This window comes from Notechis scutatus, chromosome 3 (assembly GCF_049901735.1).
Source record: "Notechis scutatus isolate UNSWTSFEM ecotype Mainland chromosome 3, rNotScu1.2, whole genome shotgun sequence".
In the NCBI taxonomy this organism is placed as follows: Eukaryota; Metazoa; Chordata; class Lepidosauria; order Squamata; family Elapidae; genus Notechis; species Notechis scutatus.
The window spans coordinates 168,992,769-169,014,749 of NC_142011.1; the positions used below are offsets into that span (position 1 = coordinate 168,992,769).

General features: G+C 38.6%; 1 protein-coding gene across 2 annotated transcripts in view; it reads right to left on the bottom strand.

Annotated features, from left to right (window-relative positions):
* Nucleotides 1-3,686: 3,686 nt before the first annotated feature.
* Nucleotides 3,687-21,981, bottom strand: part of ST18 (ST18 C2H2C-type zinc finger transcription factor) — a 154,562-nt gene continuing 136,267 nt past the window's right edge. The window contains exons 16-22 of one of the 2 annotated variants that reach the window (XM_026670296.2): nt 19,619-19,681; nt 19,457-19,537; nt 18,633-18,854; nt 17,927-18,015; nt 16,933-17,036; nt 9,876-10,019; nt 3,687-6,208 (exon numbers count right to left, since the gene is read on the bottom strand). In XM_026670296.2, coding sequence (XP_026526081.2) covers nt 6,068-6,208; nt 9,876-10,019; nt 16,933-17,036; nt 17,927-18,015; nt 18,633-18,854; nt 19,457-19,537; nt 19,619-19,681 — 844 coding nt within the window. In that variant the 3' untranslated portion in view covers nt 3,687-6,067. Of the gene's footprint in view, nt 6,209-9,875; nt 10,020-16,932; nt 17,037-17,926; nt 18,039-18,632; nt 18,855-19,456; nt 19,538-19,618; nt 19,682-21,981 lie in introns of those variants that run through there. The other variant, XR_015748895.1, reaches the window with a different exon arrangement.

Consider the following 21,981-nt stretch of genomic DNA (forward strand, 5'->3'; position numbering starts at 1 on the left):
CTTAGGGAACTGACGGAGGGAATGAGAGTAAAGAAAACTTAAAGTGGGGGGAAAGGGCCATGGGGGGGGGGGTTCGCAAGAGGAGAGCACCTGATCGTACAGGGGATGTGACCACAACCAGAAGTTCTGGGGCCGGGAAGCAAAGCGAGGCGTGGGAGGAAGAGAAATGATGGCATCACCATCCCGCCGTTGCTTCCACCCACCAAAGCCTGAATGACTCACCAACTTGCAGAACATTGTCGACACAGCCGCCATTAAGCAAAACGATGCCCCTGCGGGAGAGCAAGCAATTCTCATTGGCAGCGGGGTCTGTCCTGCTGCTGCTGCCACTGTTGTTGGAGACAGAACTGGTGAGAGAGGCGCCACTGCCTGTGGGAACCATGGAAGCTATGGAGGCGGCTCCCCCACCTGAGAAGTGGCTGAAACGCTGCCGGTGGAGGAAGCAGCAGTGGTGCAAAGTGTCCCACTACCGCTGAGACTGACATGCACGCCGCCGCCCGCCTCCTGACCCGGCTTGCAGCCAGCACCATACCCAGGTCTGCAGCAAAGGCGCTTGGCGGGGGTAGGGAGCCCTCCACGCTCCGCCATGATTGGCCATTAGGAGCATCTGGTGGCAAGGTGTTTCTGCTCATGGACCACTCCTTATGGCAAGTTCCCCCCCTCCCCCCCTTTTTGCATGTTTTAAATAGGCCTAAATTTTGGGGGAGGGGCTTAATTTCACCTCATGCCTAGAAAACATGCTGGGGGGGGGAGGGCATATTGTTGGAGAAACACAGAGCTGTGGTTTATTTTTTATCCATTATTCTTATTGTTCCTCAGGCAGTTTAATAATCTTATTATTAGATAAATATATACTAAATTATCTTGAATAGAGATTTTGACATTGAGTGGTATGACAAAAAGTTATCTGTAATATTTTCATAACAACAAATACAGTCTTGAGAGATGTGATGGAGTTGTATAAAAACATGTTTCAGTTTGTACACATATAACTGTTGCTGTAGTGAAAGTGCAAGTTCCTCCAGAAAAAGGCTGTCAAACTCATGGCCCACGTACCAGATGTATCATGTGCTGGCCATGCCCATGCCTGGTTTAGTGAAGGGGGGAAAAGTCACGATACATCACATCATGAGGCTGTGACAACTCAAGTTTGACACTCTTGTTCTAGAACTATTTGAGTACGGTTTTCCCAAACTCAAAAACTTTAGTCTCACTTCATTAATTCTCATCTAGTGAATTGGTATATTAAGAAAGCAGGTTGGCATTACTTGGATATTGTTGAAGATAGCTGTAGTTAGAATAGCCTGTAATTTTGCGGGGTATAATTTTATAGTACTGAAAAGGCCTCCGTATTGTCTACTCTCAGGTGACTCATAAAGAACATGGAAAGTTAGTCTTGAGTCTGGAGCAATATAATCCATGTCCAATGCAATCTATGGATTCTAGTACTTTTTTTTTTTCCACACACTTGCCTTACAGGCTTGAACATAATCATCCTAACACATAGAATGGCCATAGTAATCTATTTCTAAGGTCACTTGTTTCCAAAGCTAGTGGGAAAGAATTTAGTTATAGTGAGTCATGTGGGAAAACATTTCTCTCCTACTCTACTCTGTAGTAGTAGGGGTTCAGTAATCTGTAGTTTCTGAAATAATTTAACCAGAAAAAGGGTACTGTGACTATGTGACATTTTATGATCTTAAGGGTATGGAACAGCTTTGTTAAGGCAAGGACTCATTATTCTGTCTTTCAAGGTATTTAAGATTATTATTTTTTACCTCAGAGACATTAATTTCCCCCTTACTCAGTCAACCCTTTTAGCTCAATTAAAATAGCCAGGGTGTATCTCAGACATAAAGAACTTCCCAAACACTATTTTTAAAATGGAAAGAAAATAACTTTCATTAGATTCTTGAAAGCAACCTGGGAGTTCTGTTCAGTGAAGGAGAAAAATATTTTATTAAGGATGGTCAGTCTTATTTGCTTCCAAAGGGAGATGTTTAATTTTTTTTATGCATTTGCATTAGTTCTGGCTCAAAACTGCCACCCTCATTCTCTTGGGATTTATTTGCATGTTTGCTTGTCTTGACTCTAGAAATGCTACTGGAGGAGTGGTAGCGGTTGCTAAGAAATATCTGTGTGAATCACTCTAGTGAGCTATTTATCAGGGGCTGATATAAATTCTAATACTAATATTGCAAATTTGCATACGGTATCAGTTTTTCAAATTTCATCTATTGCCTAGTGCATAGCTATCAAAGTAAATACTGATACTGCTTAACAAACAGTAAAATTTTACACATTATGTATTAAGATATGTCCTGTCATGTTAAAAATAAATAAATTTTGTTTAAAATTCTGTTTAGATATAAGTAGGGGCAAGTAGCAATAATTGTCAGCATATTGCCCCCAACAATTTTGGGTCCTCCTTTTACCAATCTCAGAAGTATGGAAGGCTGAGTCATCCTTGACCTTGGTGAGATTTGAACAGTGTGTGTGTGTGTGTGTGTGTGAGAGAGAGAGAGAGAGAGAGAGAGAGAGAGATGTTGCATACTCCACAGAACCTAGGTAACATTTTCCAAATAATAAAAAACAAACTCACAACAAACAAAAACTGTTCAATATGCTGCACATCAGGGGTGGGATTCAAATTTTTTAACAATCGGTTCTGTCGGCATGGCTTAGTTGGTGGGTGTGGTTTGGTGGTCATGTGACCAAGTGGATGTGGCTTGGTGGTCATGTTTTTGGCTGGGCGTGGCCAACTCAATATCACTCACATCGAGGCACGCATCTCCTCGCCTGGACTCTCATGACTGTGGGGATGCTGCAACAGTTGTAAGTGTGAAAAATGGTCATAAGTCACTTTTTTCAGTGCCATTGTAACTTTGCATGGTCATTCCACACAAGCAAAGTACCAGCAAAGGAGGGGGAAAAAAACTCCAGAGAAGTTCCTGAGACAGGAAGTCTAGTCCTGCCAAGAATGTAATAAGGGTTAACGAAGCAACACCAGAATGTTTCCTTCCTGCTTTCCTTACAGGATTAGGCCAGTAATTTCTTCTAACAACTGGTTATCCAAACTGCTTAGTGTAAGGCACCCAGAAAGTATCCATGATATCAATTACTCCGAGACATATTCTCTCCAATTGATTTATTTAGAAACAGATATGGTACGTCTAAGGCAATTTCCCAAAGTGAAAGTATTTTCGGGCATTACACAGAATCGACCTCTCTCTCCTCCCACTTCTACACTTCATAAATCACGAGAACCAATTAACTGCAACTGGAATTTCTTAGTACGACATACAGAATAACCTTGAACTTTTCAACTCCTCCACCCTCCCCTTCCATTATATGTGGCAGCTGAATTTCAAAACTGACACTTAGAATGTTAACAACCGGTTCTAGTGAATAGGTGCAAACTGGTAGAATCCCACCCCTGCTGCACATTTACCCTTATCACCTGTTATCACAGACATCTGTTCCTAACCATAGTGAAGTCAAAATATGTGTGACTCATCTATATATATCCTGTGCCCCTGAGCAGTTGCCTCTGATTAAGGAGTTTTTTTACTCTGAAGTCTCGGGGTGCAAGTCATACATCTGTCAACATGAGAGTTCCTGAGAGTACTTTAAAAAAGCAGTATGCAGCGTGTGGAATTTTAAAAAATGCCAGATAACTTGTGGAAGCCGTTCCAGTATCAGTTTTTATTTCCTACCATACACCAAATGTACAGCACAGAACACAGTTTTGTTGCTTTGATGTAAGAAATATTAACTGTATGAAGAAACAGTATACAAACTACCCAAAAATTAAAAAAAATGCATACATCATTGTCCTTTACAAAAGGTTGAATTTACAGGATAGCTCATCAAAGCAAATTAACCCAGAAAAAAGGAAAGGAAAAAGAAAGAAAAATGGGAAGACAGAGGAAGGGAAGAATCACAGCTCACATTACAGAACATCAAATACAAAGAAGGCAAATAAATATGAAGGTACATCTTGAGCAAAAATCCAAACACAGATAAATTAACTGAAAGCCATAGTAAATAATAATAAATAGATTAAAAAGAGATTGCTTAATTTAATTTAAATAAAATATAGAATTACTTTCTTAAAATATTTAGTACATTACTTCTTACTTTTTGTCATGGGTAAATGCCTTTGTATGCCTTAAACTGGCATCAGCAAATGTCTTATAACAAACAAATGAATCAACAAGTACAATAATTTAATAGCAATTTGGTGTTCTAATTTATATTAGCACATACTGTAGCTTTGTCAAATTGTTTTCTTTAAAAAATAAGCACAGCTTCTAAGAACATACACCTCTCCTGTCTAAACTAAGGTCGGAGGGCCAAGCCAGTCCCTCCACACACAAACAGCAAGCTCACCTAATGCCAAAGAGCAATCACAGCATATGAAAATTGGAGAATGACCGAAAGGCAATCTGTGGATAGGAACACTCTATGTATGAATGAAGACTGTGAGCAGGGTCATACTTGATTGAGATATAATGTTGGCAAATAAAACTAACCATGGTCATTGTAGCACCAAAAAAATAAAGCCTATGCTGTAGCCATTATACACTTTCCACTGAGGCACATATGCACATGAGATATGTATGAATGGGTAAAGGCAGTTCAGATGGTGGCTTGTATTTTCTTTTTCTTTAAAAAAAAATAATGTTAACATTCTGGAGGGGGGGAATTATTTATTATTTTTACACTCCCTAAAATAAATGTTGGATCTTTGTTCAGAGCAGTTACAAAACAGGAACTGAATACAGATTATGAAAGGGCTCACTTTGGACAAATGTGTATTTCTGAATGAGGCTTACAGACTGCAATATTTGAAGGCCTTCCTTGCCATAATCAGTGGAAACTAAAACTTGCTGCCACCTGATTCAAAGTTATACAAGACTCCAATATGTACACTAGTCACTTCTGGATGTTCTCTGTTTTCTTCGGTGTAAAAATAAGTTTTATCAACTAAGCCACTCCTAAGATTTATTACCAGTTGATGTTGACAGTATTGAGCTGAATGATAAGTAGTGTTTAATGTCCTTGCTTTGTGATATGTACAAAGTTATCAACTTGGGAAGCACTTTTCCAATATGAAATTATATTGATAGTGGTAAACAGAACAATTTCCCCCCACCAGCTTCTGTACTTCGAACCTATCTTATTTGAACGATTAAACAGTTTGATCTTCCTTCATGAATGAGCATGAAATTGGGACAATGAGAAAGTATCCTTCAATCAATCCAGTTTTCCCCTGAATGGTTTCAAACAATTATTTCATGTAAGCTAAGGCTGTAGCTGGATCCAGTGGTTTGCTGATTGCTATATTTCATTATTGCTACAAAAATTCTTGAACTCTTACTGCATGCTGTGCTCAAGGCGATTATCACTAGAGGGCACCCTTCACCTTGGTATCACTGGGTCTTTGCCTCTCATGCTATTTGCAAACCCATTTCTTATTTCATAAAAAAAATTGTTATAAAAAGCAGGATGTGGTGAAAATAAACTAGAATCACGGTTCTGTTACTTTGTTTCTTTCATAGTATTTTTTTTCTTCCTGTACAAACCCAGCACATTATTTAATTTACACAATAACTTTCAATCTATTTAAAATCCCATTGGAAAATAAATTAACAAACACATTTGTAAAAATATGGCAGGCTGCAAGAAATGCTGTTAAACAATCTTTTCTTTAAAAAAAATCCATACAACTCTTTGATTGAAAATAAATTAAAAATGTAAAAAAATAGTTACACACACTTTGTACATTCACTTTACAAAAATGAAACAAGTGCAAAACGACAATGGCAACAAAAAGGATTTGTACAGAAAATAAATATGTTTGATGATCTAACTCATTGCTGTTAATACAATAGTCTGTTATGTTTAATGTCCTTTTTATGTCAGCTGGAAAAAAATAGTGCAATGTTGTAATTATTAAATGCAGCACAGCAACCAATATTTCCAAGCAGTCCAGGTGCTTTTCATGGATTCATCTGGAATTTGCAGCTGCTGAGACTTTCTTGTGCCCAGCAGTTCTTCCATCCTACACATGAATACCCTTCACTGCTTGCTTGATACTTTCCAGCAGAGCCTTGCAGTCTGGGGAATAGTCCCTTTCCAGATTGTTGTACATATCTGTAAGCGTATTCACGTACGCTTCAAAATTCTGCTCGCTGATCGGGCCCTAAATAAAGACAAAGGCATAACGTAAAACAAAGAAATCAAAGATCAGTGGGACATTAGCCAGAGAGAGAAGATTTCTTACCTGTGGACTGCAGATCTGAATCTGGCTGAGATGCATGGGAACTGAGTTTTTAAAATCTAAGTTAGAACTTTTTTTCTGGTAAAAGCAATCAGCTGGAATCATGTTAAATAGACATCCCTTAATCATGTTAAATAGACATCCCTTTTCTCCATGCTTATCCCTGTGTAAGTGCATTCACTTGTAATGCTAGTATACTTGCCATATTACAAACAAGTAAAGGACCTCTTTATACCACCTGACTTGGATGTCCCAGCAAGTTGCTGCAGATAGATATTTGTAATTCTTTGTCATCCATGGCAGCTACTTCAACATCACATGGACATCTGTCTAGCTTCTTAAAAAAGCTATCCATTGCCATAGCCGAACCTCTAAGCATAGTCTTTGAAAAATCTTTCAGGACCAGCTCCTTGCCAAAACTATGGTCACAAACCATGGTCATCCCCATCTTCAAAAAAGGGAGACCCCAGCCTAGTTGAAAATTACAGACCAATCTCTTTATGCTGCGTCACCTGTAAAGTCATGGAATCAATTATTAACCAATCCATTATCCTCCACTTAGAGACGAACAACCTACTCTCCAATAAACAATTTGGTTTCAGAAAAAAACTATCCTGAATCTGCAACTCTTACACTGCAAAAACATATGGACTACACAACTTGATCAGGGCAAAGCAATAGACGCAATCTACGTAGACTTCTGTAAAGCCTTTGATTCAGTGGTACACGACAAACTACTCCTAAAACTAAAATTGTATGGTATCTCTGGACACCTGCATAATAGAAGCATTCCTGTCAAACAGACAACAAATGGTCAAAATTGGGAATATCCTATCAAATTCTGTACCTGTCAACAGTGGTGTCCCCCAAGGCAGTGTTCTAGGACCAACTCTCTTCATACTCTACATAAATGACCTCTGTGATCATATTAAGAGCAACTGTGTCCTCTTTGCTGACAATGTAAAGCTATTCATCACCACAGACAATACTGCTACCCTTCAAAAAGACCTCAACTATGTATCAGAATGGTCAAACAAATGGCAACTTCAAATCTCAACAAACAAATGCTCTCTTACATATTGGCAAAAAATAAATAAATCAGAAAATAAAATACAGGCTGACTAGTCAAGACCTTGTTGATGATCCAAACTCTGTCAAGGACCTTGGAGTACTCATCTCTAATGATCTAAGTGCTTAAAGCCCACTTTAACTACATAGCCAAAAAGGCATTAAGAGTTGTTAACCTAATCTTACATAGCTTTTTCTCTGGTAATATTACACTACTAACTAGAGCATACAAAACATTTGCTAGACCAATACTCAAATACAGCTCATCAGTCTGGAACCCATATTATGTATCTGATATTAACACAGTTGAGAAAGTCCAGAAATATTTCACAAGAAGAGTTCTCCACTCCTCTACTCATTTCAGAATACCTTATGCCACCAGACTTGAAATTCTAGACCTAGAAAACCTAGAACTATCCTGCCTTCGGTCCGATCTAAGTATAGTATATAAAATCATACATTGCAATGTCCTATCTGTCAATGAATACTTCAGCTTCAACCATAACAATACAAGAGCACACAATAGATACAAACTCAAGGTTAATCGCACCAAACTTGATTGCAGGAAATACGACTTCAGCAACAGAGTGATCAGTGTCTGGAATACTCTACCTGACTGTGGTTTTTTTCCCCAAACCCAAAAAACTTCAACTTTAGACTTTCTACTATTGACCTCACCCCTTTCCTAAGAGGTCTGTAGGGGGTGTGCATAAGCACACCAACATGCCTACCGTCTCTGTCCTATTGTCTCTTTTATTTTTCTTATATGTATCTATGTATTCATAACCATGTTTTTACCTAAACCTATTATCTTGTAAGCAATTGACAAACCAAATAAAACAAAATAAAGATATCACCTGTTTTTGGTCTGAAAACAACAGGCATATGGAGGTTTGATTGTGATTGAGTTGCTATATAATTCAAAGCAGAGGCAAGTGATTTTTTTTTTGCCCGGGGGCTCTGTTTGTGTGTCAGTATGTGTGTTTAAATCTTTGAATATACATAGGTGATGTGATGATAATGCCAGTGGTTCAGAGCTGGTATTCAGCAGGTTCTGACCAGTTCTGGAGAACCAATAGCGGAAATTTTGAGTAGTTCGGAGAACAGGCAAAACCACCTATGACTGGAGATTTTATCTTTCCTCTGCCATGCCCACCAAGCCACACCCACAGAACCGGTTGTAAAAAAAATGAAATCCCACCACTGGAGTGGTTCTTTTGTGGGTTACCCATACAGTATTTATCTACTTCCTTGTTTCAACATGTGGCCTTTGGCCACAGATATCGTGGCCATAGAACAATGGGGAGGCTTTTTCCCTCTTGCCAATTGATCACTGTCATCTGGTTTGCAGCAAGAGTGGAATCTTATTTCCCTGCTGCCATTAAAGGAAGGGGACCAAGTAACTTGGTCTATATTGAACTCCTGTTCATGGGGGGGGAGAAGGGACCAGATGTTGGTTTCCCATTGGCAATGTTGTCAAATAAAAGCAGTACACAGTATGCCATTAGCAAAGTTACTGTATGTGTATAAGTTCAACCCTTGGATTGGACCAGGGGTGTCAAATTCAAGGCCCACTCATGTTGGGGGCATCTGTGGTAGCCTGAGCACTCTGTCAGTGAAAACGGGCCCTGACAAACAGTGAAGGACCAGCCCGTGGTGCCTCTGCCAGTGAAAGTGGAGCTTGGGAGGGCCCGTTTTCACTGGCAGAGTGCTCGGGCTACCACAGGTGCCCCCAACATGAGTGACGTCGAGCTGGCCATGCCTAGCCAGCCCCCATGAGGTCAAACACAACCCTGATGTGGCCCTCAGTGAAATTGAGTTTGACACCCCTGGATTAGACATTCGAAAAAAAATCATCCATCTTCATGTTAGCTGTGTAGTCCTCGACTTGCAACAGTTTATTTCGTGACCAAAGTTACAATGGCACTGAAAAAAGTGACTTATGACCGTTTTTCACACATATGACCCTTGCAGCATCCCCATGTCATCTGATTTACATTCGGATGCTTGACAACTGGTTCATATTTATGACGGTTGCAATGTCTCGGAATCATGTGATCTGCTTTTGCAACCTTCTGACAAGCCAAGTCAATGGGGAAGTCAAATTCACTTAAAAACTGTGTTGCCTATTTAACAACTGCAGTTGTTAACTGATTGTTATAACTGACTGTTAACAATTGTGACAAGAAAGATCATAAAATGGGTGAAGCTCACTGAACAAATTTTTCACTTAGCAACATTAATTTTGGACTTAATTGTAAATTGTAAATTCAGAATACCTGTATATCTCTTATCTCTCTACAAGATGGGTTGTCCCACTCCAAAAATATTATTCTTTTCTATTTAAAGCATTATTCTACCTGGAATTGCTAATAAAGATTTTTCCATAATTTCACAGTGGGATGAATGGATTCTGCACCATAATTTTCCATTTGACAGCCCTGCAAGATGCTACCATATACTTCTCTATTCTTAGACTTGTACAGAAAGTGCAGAATTCTTAGTCACAAACATACTGTACCATTTGTGGAAGTTGAATGTCGGCAAGACTGGAGATGAGAGCTTGGCTTAAGCCAGCTAGTTCCTTCAATAGGCTCTCATTATTCTGCTCTATCAGTTTATTTTCTTCTTCTATGGTTTTCAGATTGCTTTCCATTGATGTGATCTGAATCCATAAATAAAAATGAGAGATGGCAAAATGAATAGTTAGGCTCTTGATATAAAGCTACAACTATGTATAAGAACAATCTCAGAAAGACCAAGCAGAGGAGATGCAACCTTGAGGCTCACAAACTTGTGTTAACCATATTCATCAGAAAAATGGCTAATTTTAACAACACATTCTTTTTGAAAAAGTGTAAAGTAATTGAATTTGTTTGGTTCTTGCTTCCATTTCCCCTTCCCATGCTTCCACCCAGCTCCAACTTGTGGAAAGTTGCTTGTCTCCACTCTAAACAGTACCAGAAAACCTTTCGGATGAAAAAACAAGTATTTGTTTCCTTGCTTGTTTTGTGGGAGTTCACAGGTGGATGAAAGGCCCCAATTTGACAAAATAGGAGAAAGCTTAGTGGTCGCTTAAAACTGCCTGGTTAAAAAAAGAATTTTGCTGTTGGGCATACAGAAAAAGAAGCAAACAAACTGCTGTTTACATTGCTGATTTTTTTTTCCTTGCAGCATCCCTGCTGACTCCCTACAATAATAACAACCTTGGTATTCACACTAGAGCTAGATAAGGCAATGCTGTGATAACTGAGATTATAACACTTCTGAATGTAAAAGGCTAAAAATAAAAGAAACAGAATAGAAAAAAAAAGAGGAACCCTCTTGACAAGAAGGGCTAACAAAAATATCATCTTGAATGAATTTATTATTTATTATCAGAATAAATAATCCTAGATTAGGGGCCACATTTTGTTCAGGCTCCACTGGTCATCACAACAAACTGCAAACTTTCCATGAGTTTCTTTCTGATCACGTTGCAATTCTCACCACTGTTTGCATGCTGCTACAGTGCCAGATTTATGAGTGCAATTATAGGACTGCACAGTGCACATTATACACTACAAACAAATCTATATTTAGGTAATATGTGGTATGTAGTTAGCATTCCAAAGTTAGAGATTTAGTCACTCCTTGTGAACATGATAACTATTTGTTACAATAGAAACATCTGATAACTCTTCTGTGCTCAGGAAGAAAAGAAAGCATTCCATAAGAGAAGAGCCCCTGCAAGTTGCCTACAAATTCATTCTCACCATATTTCAGGGGCACTCAGCAAGCAGGTTCCATTTAGAATTAGTGGTCTGCAGATAATCAGGCACAAGCCAGATAGGATTTTAAAGGTTACAAACAACATTTGTCTTTAAGCCAGAAATAAACCTATGCAGGTCCTATGGTACTAGTCTTATAATGACAGCATGCTGCATTGTGCACTGATTGCAATTTCTTGATGGTTGTGAACTGCTCATATACTATTTAAATTCTCATGCCTATATCCTTTAATTGGGCAAAATTAGCCACAGTCTTCTGCTCTAAGATTGGCAACAACTGACACCCCAGTCAGAGCTGGGCAAAGGACTTACTGGTCACAGCTTCTAACTTCTGTTCTACTAGGAGATGAGAGTACAGGATTCTGAAATTGCTCACTAGCTTTTTCTAGGGGAATCCAATTCTTTTCACAGCCTAAAGTTGGTTTTATTCTGGAATCAGTCAGCTTCAGAAGCAGTGGTGGAATTCAACTTTTTTTACTATCGGTTCTGTGGGCATGGCTTATTTGGTGGGCATGGCTTGGTGGTCATGTGACTGGATGGGCATGGCTTGGTGGTCATGTGACTGGGTGGGCATGGCCAACTCAATGTCACTCACATCAAGGAGTGCCTCACCTGACCCCTCCCCTCCCAGCCATTCCTTGTCACCCAGCCTCAACCTATCTATAGTTCTGTAAAAATGTTGTTCACCTTTTTTGACTTTATTATCTGCATACTATAGATGTACTTTCATGGACCACTAAAAGGAGGAAATGGCTCACATGCTTTACTCAAGAGTGTGATAGGCAACAAGCTTTTAAGGGGCTGCCATAAAGAAAGGGGGACAATGTATTTTCCAAAGAAGCAGAATGCAAACAAGAAGCAATGGATAGAAACTGAACAGAGAGAAGCAACCTAAAAACTTCCTGACTGTGAGAACAATTAACCAGTGGAACTGCCTGTCTCCAGAAGTTCGGGGTGCTCAGTCACTGGAAGTTTTTAAGAAAAGACTGGACAGGAGTTGGGAGCCTCCGCCGACGGGCGGTAGATCGCAACTCTCTGCGGCTATCGTTCGTGCTCTTTCGTGGAGAGCCCCAATCATCCTGATTAGGGGCTGAAACTGCCTTGGAGGGCAGCGGAGTAAGAGGAAGTAACAAGCCTGTTTGTGGGGAGCCGCATCTCCCCCGGGCTTGTTTTTTTTCCTCCCGAAGACGACTGCAGCGATGGTCTAAAATGGCCATCCCGAAGAGGATGACTCAGCTTGACTAAGATTTGTGCAGGAGGGAAGAAAGAGGTGGATAACATCTGAACCGGGACAACTGGGCAACATAACCAAATAAAAGTACCCGGGATTAAGGTAACATAGAACTTTTAAGAAAAGAAATGTGGCGGCGAAATTACAAAGAGACAGAGAAAAAAAGGAAAATATTTTTGTCAGCTAAATGGGGCTTGAACCGGAAAGGAAGAAGCTGGAATTAAAGATTTTATGAAATTGGACTAAAATAATTTGGGAATAATCAAGTATAAAATTAAAGCTGGATTTAAGATTGTCAAAGAATAATAATAATAAAGTTTACAAATTGGAGGCTGGATTGTGTTGGAATATTGAGGTTGAAAAACCTTAAATAAAAATACAGGGGGAAAAGTGAAGACTTCGTATAATGGAGAGTGTCACCTTTTGATAAAAATTTAGTTCAAATAAAAAGGAAAACATTTTGTTTTTGAATGAACTGATATGGATATAACATTACAGAAATATTGAAACAAAGTAAGAATTTTGGAAAGTGAAAGCAGAACCAGAATAAAGGAAAAAGCAAGGAAGGAAAGATTGTTTGTGGGACTGATTGATGTTTTTGGTTTAGACCCTGGACTGGAATAGCTGAGAACTTTAAAAAATTGAAAGAAGAAAGAAGGAAAGTAAAAGTGGTTTCTTTTTGTGGACTTTAAGGATCATAAAATATAAGAATGATGATATCTCTCTGGGATTTAAAAATGGAACTTAAAAATATGAGAGAATTACTACAGGAAAGAGGCGAATCACTTTGCTCTGTGCTAGAAAAAATGGAAATGGCGATTGAAGAACAAGAAGAAAGATTCTCAGAGGACCAGGAATTGACTCAAGGAGAAGACATTTTGAATGGACAATTAACACAAAGAACGTTACAAAGAAGTGGGGAAAGAAGGAAGGTTAAAAAGTTGAATTTCAGGAAAGCAATTAAAAGGGGAATAATTGTGAAGTTAGGAGACGCGGAAGATTCAGCAGAAAAGGGAAGGGAAGATATTAAGGAGATAAATTGGAATGAGAAAAGTTATGGGGAAAAGAGAGGGAGGAGAAGCAGTAAGAAACACGCATGTGAAGGGGAGAAACACAGAACTGGTAAAATGTTGAAAGGAAATTGTTTCTTTACAATTAAAAGAAGGAATACTTGTGAAGTCAGGAAATGCAGAAAGAATGAGAAAAGACATGGGCAAGAGAGGGGAGGAGAAGCAGTGGGAAACACGTGGGTGAAAGAGAGAAACACAGAACTAGTAAAATGTTGAAAAGAAATTGCCTTTTCAGAGATAATGGTTGATGAATTAAGGGGGATTCTGCAGGGTGACAAGGGGTAATAAGAATATTTCTGCAATTAAAAATATTTAGAAAATAGGGTAATATAGATACTGATAACTCTTATTAAAGGGGGAAATATGCTGTGGAATCCAATTGAGAAGATGTAATGACTAATGGTTTATTGGGAATTAAGATGAGGGAATAAAGGTATATTCTAATCATTAAGGTGGAACACTTAAAATAGTAAAAGGGAAACTTATACTTGTTTTTTTCTTTTTGTGTGGGTGTGTTAAGATCTGTATTAATTTAGAATTTATAAAAAAAGTGTAATGGAAAGGGAATGTGACAGACTAAAGAACCAGCTAAATTAATAAGCTTAATAAGTTTAATATAGATTATTAAAAGCAAGGAGAGACATTGAACTTCATTATTACCATTATTAGGCAAATATATATTGTTTATTTTTATTTTTAAAATAAATATTAAGGATTATACTTGAAATAATTGAAATGAAATTTAAAAATGTTTAGATTGGGATTAATGAAAGAATTTAGAATTAAACCTTATTATTATTTATTAGGCAAATATATATTGTTTATCTTTACGTTTAAAAATATATTTGAAATAATTGAAATGAAACAAAATTGATTGAAATTAATGAAAGAGGCTAGAATTAATGTGTTTGTTTCTCTCCTTACTGAAAATTTGGAATGGAAAAGGTAATAATAGAATTAAGTATGCATATATCAATGTATAATTTCTGTCATATTTGTATCTAAAAATGATGACCCGGAAATATGTTATCCACTAAAAAGAGATTTTTGTTTTTAATGTGAAAACTGAATAAAGTCTGTTTAAAAAAAAAAGAAAGAAAGAAAAGACTGGACAGTCATTTCTCTGAAATGGTATAGGGTTCACCCCAAGGTCCCTTCTAAGTATTATTTTGACATCTTTCCCAGGATTTCTACTCAGACTTTGGCATCCTCAGTTTTCTTGCCTGAGCTGGGGGTTGGACTAGAAGACCATTGTGTATTTTATGCTCTGGACTATTGACATTGAATGCATGTAAACCCTGAAAAATATGTGGTAGCCCTGGGCAAAAGAAAGGCAGAAAAATCACTCTAGGTGTAGGGACAGTGTAATATATTAACACACGATAAATAATGGAACAATTAAAAATAATAGCACAGAGTTTTATCTCTCTCTCTCTCTCTCTTCCTATTTTTTCTTTTTCTCTCTCCCTTCCTCTCCCTTCCTTCCTTCCTTCCTTCCTTCCTTCCTTCCTTCCTTCCTTCCTTCCTTCCTTTCTTCCTCCCTCCCTCCCCCCCTCATATACACACACACACACAGCACTTAACAGACAAGCATTTTGGAAGCAGCTCCTTTAAATTTCTCCAAGGCTGGAGTGGATTCCCACACCTCCTCTGTCAGACCGCACTCCTTCTCACTCCAGCACTTTAACTCACACGGGGAAAGCAATACTTGCAGCGTCCATGGGGAATCCTTGGAGAAGTTTTTAAAGGACCTGCTTCCAAAATGCATTTATTTTACATTGCAAAAGTGCTCCAAGGCTCGATTCACCCCCACCCCCTCTGTCAGACCACACTCTTTCTCACTCCAGGCACTTTACTCACACGAGGAAAGCAATACTTGCAGTGTCCGTGCCTTTCTTCCTTTCCCCCGGGGAGAAAGAGGACGTGGGGAACGGAAAGGTAGGAGACCGATCGCAAGTGAGTGACCAGGCGACCAGGTTGGGGGCGTGGCCAGCCAGGGGTCACCACTGGTTCGGCGACCCACACCAAATAACCGCTACCAGTTCGCCCGAGTAGGTGCGAACCGGTTGAATACCACCTCTGTTCAGAAGCCACTGCTACAGTCTCCAGACCCTGGATTTAGATTCCACCATATATTAATGATACCAACCCCAAACTGGTAGATCTCTTCCAGAGGCTTCATGTAAATGTTAAATAAGATAGGAAAGAAAGCTAATCTCTGTGGCATTCTGTACTAGAGTGTTGAAGGGATCAAACTATGTTTTGCCCCAACCCATGTCAAACCATAGGAAACAAATAAACTAGCACAAAATGAACCCCTAACTTCTAAGACTCACAGATGATCCAGGAGGATAGCTTGACTAATAGTATTCAAGACTTCTGAAAGATGCATAAGGACTAAGACGATCATGTTCTCAGTTATCTAAACCTCAACAATCATCAATAATGACCACTCTAATTTCTAACCTCTGCCCAGACCTGTATTGTGACTGAAAAGATTGCATATAATCCTTTCTACAATCTATACTTCAGAAGACAACTGGAATCCTAACAAAACCATCCTATAGACTGCTGGGTAACTCTCCAAATGCCATTTGGCAGCCAGTAGAATCTATTCTATGCTGGGATGGACTGATCTAATTAGATTTATCTCCTTGTAGTGATCAGTAAAGCCATTCAATTCCATGGTCACTGAAAAGTGATCTGTCAATGACAATGGAGTACCTCTTATATGTACCACCACCAGATCATGCCTCAATTGCTCCAAAGTATAAATCAGGTCTCATATGTGGCCTCCTAAGCATTGGACTATAATAACTTGGCACAAACCCACAGTTGTCATGATGACTATGAAATCCCAAACTGTCTCAGAACATCATCCCACCAGGGATGGCTCTTTGAGATCATCTATACTATAATCTGTGTCTGAATTACTACCCATAGTGAGGAACATGTACAATGACATATTAGCTCTTTTAATTCCTTTTTTTCCAGTCCTTTCCTTCTCTTCACATGCTCTTTCATAACACATCACTTTAAAATATTTTACTTTTATCCTTCCTTTCTTTCCAATAGATCTGGCAAACAAGCATTCCTAGACTCAGCCTCAAGCAATATGAACCACTTGCCATGTCAGGATAGTCAGCATTTTAAAACTCAGCTGGTAGTGCTCAGCGGCAGCCAAGGCCTTAGTGTGGTCCAACCAGGAAGAGGCAGAGCATGTGCCAACTGGCAAATAGCACACAGGGAAGTGTTCATGTGTTGTTCATGCTGTTACCATCTGTCACTATGGCCCCTTTTCCTGTTCTTCTGAGAATGAGCTGCACATAGAGAATGTCTGCACTGACTGGCCACCAGTGTTCTTCCTTAGCAATGGCCTTCATTTCCCTCCCAAACCAAGCTAACTTTCTGAAGAGCAGGAGACCAGATCCTTTTAAGCACTAAAAGGGGTCACTGGGGAAAAATATGTATTATTGCTATATCTCAGTGAAGTAGTTTTGTCCTTACCTGTGTCTGGAGCTTCATCATGTCAGCTTCAATTTTAAGGTTGGATTCATTTAGTTCTTTAATTTCTTCATCCAAGTGTCTGATTTCCTCTTCATTTTCTAAACCTGCACAAGATTTACTAGTTCAAATCAAGTATAAAATTTCGTCCTGAAAATATCCACATCTGTCTTTAGAAACACTGTGAAATTGAGGCTTAAATTTGTTAGATACCCACCCATTTAACACGAATCAAAACTACATATTAGCAATTTTATTCTATACTTATCAGAATCATATTTTTCTCATCTTCCTGCTGTTAGGATTCCGGCAGTGGCCCTAATTAAATCATGAGCTTCGAGCCAAGCTTCAAAAACTTCAAAGGATTTATTAGGAGCTAACATGGTCTGTATGACCTGTGTGTAGCCGATTACTACTGGTTTAGGTGCCTATTGTTGAGGAAGTGAAGTGCCTATTGTTATGTGCCTATTGTTGAGGATCTAAAGCACAGGTGTCAAAACTCGCGGTGTCACATTACTTTCATGCGACATATCATGACGTTTTCTCCCTTCATGTAGCCGGCATGGGTGTGGCATGCACGTGACACATCCGGCCAGTGGCCGCCAGTTTGACATCCCTGCTTAAAGGGAACACAATTTTGGTATGTAATCTATGCATCAATTTCAGCTATTTTTATTTATCAATTTCAGCTACGTTATATGAAACAGGTGCAAAAAATAAGCTATACGTGTTGAATTATATAGAAGTAGGAACTGCTGATCTTTCCCTTGGATATCAGTAAAGTGATAACGTGGTAAATGTAAATTTATAATTAATGCAAGTACAACTTTGCATATGCCTGATCATAAACTTTAATAGCTTTGAAAAGGGCATCCATAGTGGCTAATCAAAAGGATTACATATTACCTATAGTCAATATCTATTGATGGAAGACAGAGAGCAAAGTGTATCACACAGATACACTTGATACTATATTTCTGCAATCTAATTTCCTTACCTCCGTTTGCTTTCAATTTAACAGCCATTAGTTCTTCAGATATTTTGCCTTTTTTTAAGGCTTGTGCATTCAGGGGACATCCAGACAAACTAAAAAGAGTAGGAAAGGGGACCTATATGAAAGTTGAAACATATTTTGATTGCCACAACTCAGCTTCCAACATCTTGTCAGTATAAATCTGTTTTACTGTGCTGTCCATTATGCTCCACCCTTATAATACTGTTAATACAATATCATTTGTTGTATATGATTTCCAATAACATGCTACAACTGTGTTCTCTTTCAACTCAGTGTTCAGTTCTATTATGGCTGTACCTTGATAGTACTTGCTTCAAAGCACCAAATCTGATATTTTTGCACTACTGTTTTACTTACAGCCAAACCAGCTACATTCATGCTAGGAAATCTATGACCTTGAAGTCACATTAGAAACTCAACAGAACAAATTATGAACAGCTTATGAGGCCCATTCTTCAAAGGCCTATACAATATTAGTTCAGTGATTTGATCCTAGGAATAATGTATTGTTATATAGTATGCATAAGTATTCATTAAAGATTCTAGCCCCGATCATCCCTGAAAGATGAGCTATTTAAAAAGCTTAGAAAATCAGTTGAATAGGATTGTCAAATGAGCAAAACTCCATTGACTTATAGATATTTGCTGAGAGAAGGTGGGAAAAAGGAGAATAAAAACAAAGGGATACCTTCTGTGGGTGACAAAAACATTATTAACGTGACCCAGCCCATTGCAGCCTGGCAAAGGGCAGTGTGGCAGCTCTTGCTTGTTCAACTTCCAGGGTAGTGAAGATCCATTGAGAGGACTTTCCTTCTGTCTCTTGGCAGCCATGGGACAACCTGAAGCTGTGCGATGGGAAGTGTATTTACCTGATACATGACCTTGGCCATCACAACCTAGCACTGGGCATCTGTAGGAGCACAGCAAAACTGATATTTGTCTAAAGATCTCTCTTTAGAAGGAAAATACATTCAAATTAGCAAAATAATATGCACATGCAGGACTTTTAATGGAAAGCTCTTAGCATATTTGATCTCACAAATGACATAAGTGACCAGAGCTATAATGTGGGTTGCTTTGAAATGAGTGTCCTGTGTTAACCCACATTATATCTTGGCATTTTTTGTGAACTTAACTTTTGTGTTAACCCACTTATTGCATTTAATGGACAAGCCAAGGTTAGTCTACCAGAGCCACTTTAAAAGATTTAAAATACCCAATTATATTTCATCATAAAGACTTGACAGTTATTAAACTTATCAGCATATGTATCTGCATGGATAATTGCTAATCATAAACTCAGGGTAGAAGAGATTATATTCAGGGAAAGGCTTAGCAACTTTCCTGCATTACACCTTTTTTGCAATATCAGGAATAGTGGTGTTCACTGAACCCATAAAACTAGCTTTTGTAACTTTATTTCAATTTGTTATTATATAAGCATGCATATGTTAATGAGATCAACTGCGGTGTGTTTTGTGATTTACCACAAACCTTTGGAAGTCTACTTACTTAAGTTCGGGATCTTCTTTCTCTTCCTTTGTAGGAGTCACTTTCAAACCACTTTTCCTGGCCCGAGGACAGCCAGACAAACTAAAGAAAAGTATGCAAAGCAGTTTATTTCTCTTCCTGACTTCCTAATCGTTTACTTTTGAATAAGTAAAGGGTCTGTACCTTCTGTGAGAGGCATAATTTCCCGTCACGTGACCAGAGCCATCACATCCAGGGGTGGGGCACCTATCAAAGAAAATATAGAGAAAAAAAAGAAATATTTAAATGACTCCTACCTTATTAAATTGAGAACTTTAGCAAAAGTTTCATTAGGACTTCCTTTCTTTGCAGTTTTGCCACTTCATGGTGGAAATACAGAAAGTGCTTTAATATCTTATCTTTTATCTTTAACTTAAAGTTTGTATTATTTTTACTCCGTGAAAAAAAACTTTTATATGTATTTTTAAAAAGTCCTTCTCATCCCTATGAGTGATATGTGTCTTTCTCAATCTTGAGGACTCTGCCAGAGGCCTGGGAGTTTGAAGATTCTGCACAGTATCTTAGCCGTTCCTAGCACTTCATGCATCTGGACAGATAGCTTTGATCTTCTTCCTGAAATCTCTTGGAACCATTATTCCAGTTTGGCAGCCCTGAAATGCTCCTATCACCACTGGGACCATTCGCCCTTTACTTTTGACATCCTCTCCAGTTTACACTTCTGGTCTGATACTTCTCCAGCTTCTCATATTCACTTTTCCTGATGTTGCTGTCATTTGGCACCATTAAATCTATCACCAGCTCTGTCTTCAGCTTGTCTACCATCATGCTGTCTGATTGATTGGCCAGTACCTATGTATCCATCTGGATCTGAAAACCCCACAAGGTCTTAGTTCTGTTATTCTCTATGACTTTCTGTTGAATATCCCATCTGAACTGGGGACAGTCCAACACATACACAGTGCAGATATTCCTGTACACAATGCCAGCTGCTTGGTTGTGCCACTGTCCCTACCTGTATCTTACACCTGCCACTATGGTTTTCACTGTATCTGAGGCCTCTCTGCACAGCCTGCACCTTGGATTGTGTCTAGTGTGGTAGACCCTTTCTTCTATGGATTTGGTGCTTGATTCTAGTTCTTATACTGTTACTGTATGAATAGTGCTTCAGTGCTTTCTTTTAATCAAGCTGCAACTTTTCTTATGAATTGTTCTGTTAGTAATTTATTAGGAAGCTTCAATGGTTGTTGTAAACTAAAGTATATTGTCCACAAGTAACTTCTGACATATATCTTAGCTGGGCAATCAGTTGTTTTGACTAAAAAATCTGAAGGTAGAATATGTATGCATCTGTATCTATAGTACATGTATTTATTTTTTTAATTATATATTTTTATGCTTCCAGCTTCACTATCTGTACAGTCATATAAAAGTATTGATAAAACATAAACACATTACTCTACCATCCAAAAATTGTGGTATCCATAGCCTGGCCCAGAGTAATGTCTGCACTCTTCAAACATGAAATGCCAAGTAAAAGAACTCAGGTTTGACTGGCCTATAGAAAACTGTAACAACATTGTCTGGGCCTCTGAAGTCAGGTGTTCTAAAGGAAAGAGATGTAACTTATACAGCAGCTTGCTATGTCTCTTTCCTTTGATCTCCTTTGAGAAGAGGTTCTTAACATATTCCTCTGGACCGAATGCACTGAACAGATCAACTCAGGAGCCAGTCTTTGAAACTGTCTAGGGTCAGTTCTGTCCCACTAGAACAGAATTTTCAGCCATTCATTTCCAGAAGAGCTTATTCCTCATTCTGCAACAGGCATAGTTATGCACTTCCATCATGCACTTTAAACTTGACCTTGGACAAAAGTCTTATTCTTCAACTCAAAGCTACTCTAAAAGCAGCAGGTGACCAGGTGAGTATAAAACATTCAAATGTCAATGGTTAAGTTTGTCCCTCCTCTTCATCCTCTTATTATTCTCTGTCAGTGGGGTTTACCATTGGTTTCTTTTAAAGTTAAGATTCAACTATTATTATTGATCCTAATATAATGTTCAACTATTGTTAATGATCCTTATAGAGTTACTTTTCCTTGCTTTATTGCACTCATAGCAGCATCTAATTTATGAATTCCCTAGGTATTGAAAGCGGATACCATTTAATTGAGATGACCCAAAGCATACCACTTTGCAACATTGTATCAGATGGGCAGAAAGTGAAGAAGATAGGTAGCTTAGACCTTGTACTATATATAATAACCAGCAACTTGAATATTTCATTTGGACCCTTAATTTGTTAAACTCTAAGCTATTTATTTTTAGAACTGAAAGAAAGTCAGCCTATTCTCCATACAATTAAACTGATGGGTCTGGATCATTTTAATGTTTCATGTTTAGAAATTCATCTGAAAAATGGGGCTGGAAAAAGTCTCCAACATTATCACCACTGTTGCCATTGTAGTCCTTCAGGAGATAGATTAGAGGACAAGGGTTTTACCCCAATACTTATCTAATTGAATCCTTTCCTACCCATGAGCACATCCG